General features: G+C 37.8%; 1 protein-coding gene across 1 annotated transcript in view; it reads left to right on the top strand.

Moving 5' to 3' along the window:
- CUBN (cubilin (intrinsic factor-cobalamin receptor)) overlaps window positions 1-11373 on the top strand; it is a 121979-nt gene that overhangs the window by 1137 nt on the left and 109469 nt on the right. The window contains exons 2-5 of the mRNA XM_008567728.1: window positions 1338-1451; window positions 3469-3579; window positions 4939-5067; window positions 6022-6154. Of these exons, the coding sequence (XP_008565950.1) occupies window positions 1338-1451; window positions 3469-3579; window positions 4939-5067; window positions 6022-6154 (487 nt within the window). The remainder of the gene's footprint in view (window positions 1-1337; window positions 1452-3468; window positions 3580-4938; window positions 5068-6021; window positions 6155-11373) is intronic.

Here is an 11373-nt window from a genome sequence, read left to right as displayed (position 1 = left end):
CTCATTTCTGACTCCTGCATTGTCCAATGATCAGTTACAGTTGTTTTCTGTTGTTTTTGTTCTTAAATCACCACTTCTGAGTTTTTCTTTTAAGACCTTTTCAGATGTTGCCTTTCATCTGGTCATTCTCAGAGATTAACCCTTTGTCCCACTATCAGAGGTGGAAAGAACCCAGAGCTGGAGAGGGTGTTGGTTAACTTCACTATGACTCATGTGTGTTCAGATGATTCAGATCATCCACTTCAGATAAGTTTAGTTTGTTTAGTCATTAGGTCTGTTTCAGTGGATTTGTTTGTGTTCTATGGTAAAGAGCCCTGGATGGGGACAGTTTCTGGATCTAGATCTCCCAAAGATGCACTGCAGACTTTGGAGAAAGACAGACTATATTTATCAATCAATCATTCTAGATGATTTAAAAAAAAAACATTTTCTTAATACTTGTTTTTTCTTTTACACGTTTTAAGACTTTTTTTTTTTTTTTTTACACAACACAACTATTCACTTATGTGTTGCTTCATAGTAAAAAGTCCCCACTGGCTCTCATCTGGATTATTATAACAGCCTCCTCAAACTCGCCCACCCTTGCCCCATCTTCCTCCAAAGTCACTTGCAAAAGCCCCACTTTGATCATGCCACTGAATGCTCCAACATCTGTTCTGAAGCCCTTCCAGATGTGAACCAGGGTCTCTTCCCTGACCACTTTCAGCATCAGCTCCAGCACCTCTCAAGCACTCCTTGCTTGAGCCAGGTCTGTATAGGTGCAGCCTTCACCTCCTCTGTGTCTTTGCTCAGACTGTCCCCTCCCTGGCTACCCCTCCACCCCCTCCAAGTCTTCGTTCACCCACTGTCTCTACCGTGAGACCCCTCTTAATCTCTGCAGCAGCAATGGATTCTCCCTCTTCTGGACTCCCATAGAGCTTTGCAGCTCTCTGATAATATGCAGCCATCCACATGAAGTCTTGTTCAAATGAGTATTTATTTTACTAAAAAAAGTCATTTATAAATGGATTATCCCTATACCTATGAGTGGACAGAGTAAGTGAATCAGTGCTAGAGTTTTGTTTGAATGACTCAAGCAATTCATACTCTTTTAATCTATTGTCTTATGCCGCTTCCCCACTTCCTGTAATTGACAAATATTGTTATAAATGTAAAGTGTGTTCCCATTTTCTTATGGTTTATGGGCAGCTTCCTTGGCAGAGAATCTCCTTGGCATGCATTTCAGAAATAAGGAAAAATCATTTCTGTTTGTAGTCATCAAATGATTGTTCTGTACAGTCAGTAGAAATCAAAAGTACATGACATATGTGTGTGTCTTTTATTTGTGTGTTCTTCAGCCTGTGGAGGCCACATCCTCACCAGCTCTTTTGATACTATTTCCTCTCCATTGTTCCCTGCCAAGTATCCAAACAATCAGAACTGCAGCTGGATAATTCAAGCTCAACCTCCTTGTAAGTAACAAAAATAAAAAAGAAAAGGAACCCAGGGCAGATTGTGTCTGTGGGAAAGTCAGTCAATGAGTAATGTTCTTACCTCCTCAGTGCAAACAACCGATGGCCTTCCTCTTCTTTCGGAAGTCCCAATTCCTGATGTGCATGAGGACAAGCGTTTCCTAATCTGAGAAGGAAGTAATCTTTACTGTTTCTTCTTAATTATTATTTTTACTTTTTTTTAGTTTAAAAGCCTAGCAAAGAAACACACACACACACCCTGAACCAATAACCTTGCTGTATTGACAGTCATGTGAGATTGGGGGTAAGCAAAAATAATTGATAAATAAATCATCTTCGACACATGTGCTTGAGTGTGGTAAGTGCTCAAGACAGTTGCTGAGTGAATACGAGTAAATAAATAATAAGAACCATACACTGGAGAAACTCACAGTTGGAGAATACAGTGCCACGAGCCTATCAATCAAAGTGGACACCAATGATAAAACCTGGTCTCCCCTGCAATGAGTGCTCAAGACAGTTGCTGAGTGAATACGAGTAAATAAATAATAAGAACCATACACTGGAGAAACTCACAGTTGGAGAATGCAGTGCCACGAGCCTATCAATCAAAGTGGACACCAATGATAAAACCTGGTCTCCCCTGCAATGCATGCATTTTAAAAATGCCAGCACAGGCGTGGAAGAAACATTTAGTTAAGTGCTTAATTTTCTTTTTGGAATCATAGAATCTTATTGTCTGACATGGTAACAGTCTGGTGTTAAGAATGACTGTCCACATTTTACAGACAGAGAAAATGAGGAGAGGACCCCTAAAGACACAACAAAACAACTGCAAAGTGGGTGATCCTGGGGCCATTATGAACCCTGCTTCAGAGGACCCCGGCCCTTCTTTAAGGTTTTCAGGAAAAATTTACTATTTCAGACATAATGTGGGAAAGGCATTAAGTTCTCACTCCCCTCTATAATTAATGATCTGTGTAAAATAAGCTAGTCACTCAAGATGAAAACAAAACAATCTGTAATAAGAAGAGTTTGGCTTAAGTATTATCTAGCACTTTTCCTAGTGATGTTATAAGTTAACACATTGATAGGATCTCTGTTGGTGTGCATAAGAGGTGGAGGTCAGTGACGTAATCCTTAGCCCCCAAGGAAAGTTGCTGGCCAGCCAGAAACTGAGCCGTAGATAAAAAAGCCCCCTGCCTTGAGCCAGCAGTTTTGTGCCTAAGGATTATTTTCTAATGAGTTGTAAAGCATTTAGGTGAAAGATCTTACTGGTTCAAGAACAGCACAGGAAAAGATCCTATTCTGAAGATTAGGGACCTTGGAAAAACAACAAAAGGAAAACGTACCCAGGCACTTGCTGTTCTGCAAGTAATTCAAAGCTTTCTTGATAAATGACTCAGATCCTCTAGGGCACAAGCTCTGGCCCTAAAATAAAACTGAGTGTGCTAGGATGCTTGTGGCAGGGAGAAAAGAATGTCTTATTTCCAAGCACATGTAAAGAATCAAAATTTAGGGAAACAATTCTATCTAGAAAAATACTTATGAAAGGAACACAGCACTGGCTGATAAAAATGTTTTCTATTATCCAGCAAGACATTCCCAATAGTGCCTGGAATAAACCTATCCAGGAGTCCTCTTATTTACCACTACTAGCATAGCATTTCAGATTCTACAGACACTTGAAAACATCTGTTCTAGGACTGGCCATTTAGCTCAGTTGGTTGGAGTGTGGTACTGGTAACACCAAGGTGCAGGGTTCGATCCCTGTATAGGCCAGCTGCCAAAATCAGACAAACAAACGAAAAATAACTCTTCTGTTACTCTTCGAAGGAAACCTTTTGGCATGGAAGTTTTCCCCTTCCCCCTCTTTACCGACTCCACCCTGTGCAAATCTGCTGAATTGCTGCTTGCCTGGTAGAGAACCCTCGTGTGAAATTGTCAGTACAATCTCTTTCCCACTACATTTTGTTTGCCAGTACTTTATTAAATAGTCTTCTCTTTTTTCTTACAGTCAATCACATCACCCTCTCCTTTACTCACTTTGGACTTGAAAGCAGCACATCGTGTACTCACGACTTTTTAGAAATTTTGGATGGCGACGACTATGACGCACCCCTCCGAGGTACTGCAGTGCTCACTCATTTACGCCGTGGTCTTGGCGGTGTTTTATTTATATACTTACATATTTATATACTGCCATTCAAGGTTAGAATGTTTACAATAAACAGGAGGAGCAGCATAAGCCAAATAAAGATAATTAGAGGGTAAGAAAGAAGGACTTAATGTGGAATTGAAGAAACTCAGCTTGTTTATATTCAAAGACATAAGTTTCTGTATATGTTTTTTAAAAAATGTAAAAGTTGCAACCACTTTAGATGGTAATGAAACGCAGTCCATTCCAGCATTAGATAGTATTCTGTCAGAAATTTCTTATTAATATTTGACCACAGTTCTTACGTTCAAATTGAACATGTTTCTTTTCGTTTTGTCCTCAGTGGAAGCAAAATAAATTTAATTAAATTGTTCATTTATTAAATTTAAAATGTGTTATTTTGTTTGTTAGATATCCCAGTAAAACTTGAGAGTTGCTGTCTAGTTTCTGAAATGCCCATCAGGAAAATAATCTCAGGTCATTTAAACTTTCTCCTGGAATTTACTAAGTTTTGAGTTTTGCCATACAAACTTCTTGTCCTACGCTAGAAGCTCCATCAGAGAAGAGACTTTGCTTAATGCTTTATTCCCAGTGCCCAGAGCAGTGCCTGAGACAATAGTGGGCAATCAGTGAATGCACTTGATCCTCTGTGCTCACTTGTGCCTCCTTGTATTGCCTGAGATATTTGTCAATAAGCAAATAAAAAATCCTTGTGACCAAGGATAAGGGTGTATTATTTAACAGACACTCATATAGCTCTATTGTGCTGAGTGTGTTATAAATATTCTAAGTATGTTATAAATAATAACTCAGTCTTCGTACTCTTATGATACAGTTTTAATTATTTTCAACATCACTTTTTTTCAAGTGGGGAAATTGAGGCACAGAGCACTTAAGTAACTTGCTTCGGGTTACGTAGCTAGTAAATGGCAAAGCCAGGAGTTGAGTTCAGGTTGTCTGGCTCCAGCATCCACACTTTTCTCTGCTATAATATATTGACTTTAAGTATTAGCACATTTATTTACCCAAGTCCTTACCGTGCTGCAGATATTTGCTTTAGTTACGTTTGCAGCCAGGTCATGTAAATTTTTCCTCTGGTCCTATTGTTTGCGATCATATTTATGAGTTATCTCTCCTATGCTTGTATTTATACTTTATTTTTATTTCTCGGTCATTGTCTCAAACGCTGACCCTGATTTAAATGGTTCTAGTAGTGATTTCTTCTATTTGCTTTGGTCTCCTATAATTCTAGCAGAGATGTCTCCACTAGCAATAAAGGCCTCTGCCATGTCATCATTCACTCTTCTTGTCATTATCTCCACTATTCAGGTCGTTACTGTGGCACCTCCATGCCCCATCCCATCACATCCTTCAGCACAGCCCTGACACTGAGGTTTGTCTCTGATTCTTATGAAAATTCTCATGGTTTCCACGCTACATATGCCGCATCATCATCAGGTAAGAAATGTTGGCAAATGGCCCTAGTAAGGGAACAGAAATGTGGTAGAAATCCTTGGTTTGTTATTTGGGACTGTTTTACCTTCAGAGTTGGAAGGTGGTTTCCTGAGATCACTTGTGTGCCTTACCTTACCTTCTTCCCACTTAGGTGAACATGTACATTCTAGAAGTGGGGAGAACTGGTTGGAAACCTGGCTGTCTTTTTAGCCAAACCCCATGACCTCAGATGACTTGCTTACCAGGGTCTTGGTGTTCTCCTTTACAGCATGTTTGTTAAGGCAGCCCCTGGCTGGCAGTGTTTGATGGCATCTCTTATGGACGAACAGCCATGTGGCTGTTTCCCAGACCCCCCAGCCTTGCTGCTGGGCCCAGGCAGGGTCTGGCTGTTGACACAGATGGCAGGACAGATGTGGCACATGGGGAGGAGAAGGAAGAAGAGCCACTCAGCCCTGGGGTTCTTCGTTGGGAGAGATCTATTGGCCAGCTGCCGGCTTCCTCCTTCGTAGTAGTCAAAATCTATAGGACACCTAGAAGATTGGTGTGTGTGTTTCAGTGTTCTCCTGAGAAGGACAAGCTGGCTTACTGCTTTCTCCCTAGGCCAGGACTGAAGATAGTCCTGCTGCACGTGGTTGTAGGATTAAAAACAAATCCTTTGTTACTCAAAGTTATAGTTCACAGGGAGAAAAGGCTGTTAGAAAAGACACTGTGGCAGGTCCTTCTCATCTACCACACTGCATGGCTCTTGGTTTTCAGTTTTCAGACTCTTACCCTTATTATATATGACATAGTTGTTTTTTTTTTTTTTTTTTTTTTTTTTTTTTTTTTTTTGATGCAAGATAGAAATACTTTATCCTTTGATGCTGATAATGGCTCTGGTGTTTTTTCTCCTTTATCTTATGGTGTCTTGCATTTGATCTTTGCTCTGATGTTCACTTTATATCTCTTTTCTTCCAGCTTGTGGTGGTAACTTCCACATGGCTGAAGGCATCTTCGACAGCCCTGGCTACCCAGAAGTTTATCCCCATAATGTGGAATGTGTCTGGAACATTGTCAGTTCCCCTGGCAACTGGCTCCAGCTGTCTTTCATGTAAATCCTTTTTTATGGTGTATTGTTTCAGTGCTGATGAATCTGCAGGAAGGGAGCACAGTTACTAATAGGATGGACGCCTAACAGCACCTGTGTCCAGGCAACTGTTATAGACAATACGGTGGGAACTATAGGAAGTCTTTTCTCAGATTTCCTTTCTTTTAAATATAGTTCGGGTTATAAATAGCATTAAGATTCTCTCAAGAATAGTTCTAGAGTCCAGCCTAACATTACCAGCAGTACATTCTTGAGCTCTTGTTAAATAAATTTATGGAACACTTCATGTCTAGAGAATAGTAATTTTATCTTTTCTTGAAACTAAGCACATTTAGGTTCTTCCAGAGAATCACCAACATTCTTTCTTTTAGCAGAGTCCTCCCATCTCAATTAAGCCTTCTTCACTCATGTCCCTTATCCCTGTCCCAACCCATCTTTTCTTCTGCTCCTATCAGGAGAATAATTTGGGAAGCTTTTTAGAACTTAGTAGTTGGTGTATAAAATCATTTTCATGTTCTTCATTGGATTGTAACACTTTTTGAATATGGACTGTGGATGTGGAATTGACAGTAGGATCCTATCACATTCTGAGTGGCCTTAGACTAAATTAAGCAGCAATCATAGTATCTCCCAGAAGATGTAAAAAGCACGTGGTAAGTGAAATGGGATGTTTTAACCCATAAATAGATAGGTACCTGTGACATGCCACACTGGTGATTAGCAAATATTGAGTGATACTACTGTCGTATTTAAATTGTCATCCTGAATTAAAAATGGTTTGCTATACTATATTAAATACTATTGGACTGTGGCTGGGACTGCTAATTCTGTTTTGAAGAGAATGTAAGTAACTTACTGTTGAGAAGGAGGATTGTTTTGAGGACACTGACCTGTTGATTCAAAAGTATTTTTCTTCCTCAGTGACATGCCAATCTGTGCATCGGGAACTGATTACAAATATGGGACAACAGTCCTAGTCCTGGACCAAGTTCAAACATCTCAGGTTGGGTTCCTTACTCCACCAATGTTCAGGGTACACGTGACATTGAGTCAAGGCAAAGTCACGGTCATTGTCCTTATGAAAAAGTCCAGAGTCCTTCTCATGTCTTACTGTGCCTCATAATTGCTGAACAAATGGCTTTCTTTTTGGTCTTTTTCCTCTTGGTTTCTATCACATTCATATTATTGACCACTCTGACATTTGGTGGTTGCCAGGAACTGAGCTAGGTACCAAGGATGTTTAAGACAGATAAGATCCCAGTTTTTGACAAATTATCAAGTTAACATCAAGGAACTATTTAATTAAAACCTAAAAAGATGCATTTCATCTATAGAGGGATAAAAATAGCAAGTTTCTAGGAACACTGTTAGGATTAAACAAGATATTTAGTTTTCAACGTATAGCACAGCGCTGGTGCAGAGCAGATGTTCAGTGAATGTTAATTCTCTCAGTCTTTCCATTTCTAAGATATCTTCTATGATATTTCCCAACTAAACCCAAATAGACTACACTGGGCTCTTCTTGTAGAGGATGTGAAGTTACAAACACAGAAAGCAAGTTTCATCCATTGTACTGTTTAATGGACGTTAAATCCTAATTACTGTATAAAAAAAACTTAATGACTCAGCTATTTCCTTTCTCAGCTTTAAGAAGTTAATTTTGATTTCTTTGTGTTCATACCCGAGTTTTATGTTTAAAATGAATTTCATAGAATGCAAGATGCTTCTTTTTATGCAGAAGATAATGAAGGGCTTTATGGCAAGGCCTGTGAGTTATTTCTGCCCTGGTCTAAACTGTATCCAGATGGATGCTTAGAGACATTTCCCTGGGGTATGTGAGAAGCATATGAGAAGCATATGAATCCCAGCAAGTTTTGAAGCATGGGGTTTGGATTATGGACACTGTGGTGTAATTGAATAGGGAGCAAAACTGAAGAAATTCTGGTTGAATCTGCAACAAAAAGGAGGGGGAGAAACAAAACCTAAAAAGGAGTTTTTGTGGTTTTTTTCTTTTTTGCAAAACATTTAAAAGAGTTAACAGAAGTAGTATTTTATGCTTGCAAACTGCTTTTAGAAAGTGTTTGGCTTTGGTTCAAGAATCAAAATAAGATAATGAGAAACAGTGATTGTACTATTTTTGTTCCACATCGTATTTTACTAACAGATTTTAGCCAAAGGGTAGATTTGCTTATAAAATGTACAGCCCTAAAACAAAGACTTCCAAGAAAAATAAAGCTTTTTAAAAAGTTCAACTCGATTCTTATAAGTATTGTCCCACTATCATTTCTAGTGAAACGTCTTTTCTGCTATTTAGTGCTGGATTTTACTAGCCTTGTACTTAGAAAAGACCTTCACGTTGTAATATGGACCCTTGGACCAAACGTTAATGTGCATATCGATCACCTAGGATCTTGCTCAAATTCGCATGTTAATTCATTTGGCTGGTAGGGCCTGTTTCTTTATTTCACACAAGCTGTCAGGGGGTGCTGCTGTTGCTGGACTGTGTACTGCACTTTGAGTAGAACAGCTTGAGAGGTAATTTCATGTAATTCATCTTCTAAGGAAAGTGATCTCCCCTTCTTCACTTTCCACTTTCTGAGAAGCAGAAGAAAAATTTTAACATATTTCACATTGTTGATAAGATTATGGGTGATAAAAATAAGCCTGAATTTAAGCAGCAAACATGGCGTCCATTCTGAAAATGGATTTAGAACAACTCCTTGACAAAAATAATTGTAGATATTGTGACTGTGTGTATTATAAAGCATTGGATTGTCAAGGAGATGTTGGGAGTAAGGACAAATGTATACTTTTCTTTTTCTGATGTGGATATTTCTGATTTCTTTTGCTTTGCAATTATCTGTCACAGCTTGCTGCTGAAACAATGTCTGGTATATGGTCCAGATGGGCTATACTGTAATGACCCACATTGTAGTATTGTGAGAGCCACCAACTCACTGTTCTGGTTGGAGACCTAGCAGTGCTGGTATCTGGCTTGAGAAGCTAGAGGTAGAGCAGAGCTGACCAATTGGTTGGCTCCTGAGCTCTGGTCGGCAGTGACCACTCAGAGGTGTGCCTGACATATTGCTTCTGTAGGCTTGAGGTGGCCAGAGGCTCCTGGCTGGTTTTCTCTAAGCATCCTAACCATTAGCTGAGACAGAGCTGCAAGGGAGCGCTATTCTCACCATAACGTGAAACCTTGCAACACATAATGCTGGGCATTGATGGAAAGATTCACACAATACAAAAGTACATTTTCTATCCTTCAGATGTGTTTTCCTTCCTGAGAGTTCCTTCCTTATAGTCTTACTGGGTCATTCTTTCTTTCTTCCTTTCTTTATCTTGTGTTTTCTCTTTGCAACAAAATCTCCTTCCAATAACTTATGGAAAAAGAACAGTTTGCACTCACTTCCACTCTTTTTTTTTTAATCATTAAATTACTTTTTTCTTTAAAAAAATAATTTTAAATAAACAAAATATTTCAGGGCAGCAGAGGTTCTCCATCAAATCCCTTTACCTCCTCATCACAGAGGTAACCCATATCTTGAATTTTATGTGTATCATTTCTATTCATATTTTTATACTTTTGCCATATATGTATATATCCATACACACTGCATCAACTACTACTTTCTGATTTACATTTTACATAAATGGAATCGTACTTATTGATTGGACTGGAATTAAATTGCATTTACAAAATAATTTTGGGAGAAATATCTTCTTTACAACAGTGAGTCTAGAGTCACTATCCTTGAACTTGGGATATCTCTCCATTTATTTAGGACTTCTTTTATGTCCATTCCTACAATTTTATATTTTTCATACAGGTCTGATAGATCTTTTGTTACATTTATTCCTAGGCACCTTATTTTTTTTGTTGCTATTGAAAATGGTATTCATTTTTAAATTGCAGATGTAACCTGGCTGCCCTCCCTAAAATAACCCCTTATCACACTTTATTTCTTTCTCCAAGAAATTACCACTACTTTTCTATATACCTATTTATTTGTTTATTATCTTTCTCTCCTTCTAGAATATAAAGGGAGGAACATTGTCTTCTTTCTTTGTTGTCCAGTCCCTAATCTCTATGACAGTGTCTGGCAATATAATAGAGAGTCAGAAAATATGTGTTGAATACTTTGACTAAGTTACAATTTCTAAATTTTTGCTTGTTGTTATAAGGAACTCCTATTGATTACTGTAGCTTGTTATCTAGAACCTTTCTTTTCTCTAGAATGACAGAAATTTTTGTCTCTCTTATTTACTTCTGTGTCTAGAAGAGGGACTGACACATTAAGGTGTTCAATAAATATTTATTGAATGAATGAGCTCTCTTGAATATTGATTTAGCTCTTCTTTTCCAGTCCTTACAAGCTTTATTTCACTTTTCCTTGTCTTATTGCATTGGCTAACCCTTCAGTACAAGTTGAACAAAAGTGATGAGAATAGGCTTCCTTGTGTTATTTCTGATTTAAAGGATATGCTTTAAATTTTTTACCTCTCAGTATATTTGTCATAAGATTTTGGAGGCATTTATGAATTTTTACAATGTTTGGGTGTTGAGTTTTATCAAATGCTTTTCTGCACTTGTGTGTCCCAAAATTAGTTTATAAATATATTTTTGCATCTATTTTTCTCCTTCAATCTTTTTTTGTCATGAATTGCTCTCATAGATCTTCAAATGTTAAATTGTGAATCTGATTGATTAAGACTTATGAATTTTACAAATTGATGAATTCATTGTGCTAATATTTTATGTAGGATTTTTCTTCTATATTCTTAAGTGAGATTGACCTAAACTTTTTCTTTCTTTGACCATCCTTGACTGGTTTTGCTCTCAAAGTTATACTAACCTTCTGAAATAAGATGGAAAATGTCCTCTTTTCTATTTTTTGGTGCAGCCTGTATAAGATTGAGGTTGGGGCCATTGATTTATTGAAGCTCATTTTTACTCATAATTTTTTTTTGGTTTTTTAAAATTTGTTTCCTTCAATTAGTTGTATTATTATGTTTTGGTAGAAAATTATCTGAGTTCAAATTTATCAGCGTACGGTTGTTATAGATTTTAATATAATTAAAAATTTTTTAATGTAGCTGTAATTATGTCCTTTTCTTATTGGTAGTAATGCTCACTTAAGCCCCCTTTTTTTCTTGATCAGTCCTATTAGGAGTTTTTTACTTTATTAGTCTTGTCAAAGAAATAGCTTTTGATTTTTTTT

This window comes from Galeopterus variegatus, unplaced genomic scaffold (assembly GCF_000696425.1).
Source record: "Galeopterus variegatus unplaced genomic scaffold, G_variegatus-3.0.2 Scaffold339, whole genome shotgun sequence".
NCBI lineage: Eukaryota > Metazoa > Chordata > Mammalia > Dermoptera > Cynocephalidae > Galeopterus > Galeopterus variegatus.
The sequence above is the reverse complement of the archived record's forward strand: the minus strand, read 5'-3'. Positions and strand labels throughout refer to the sequence as shown.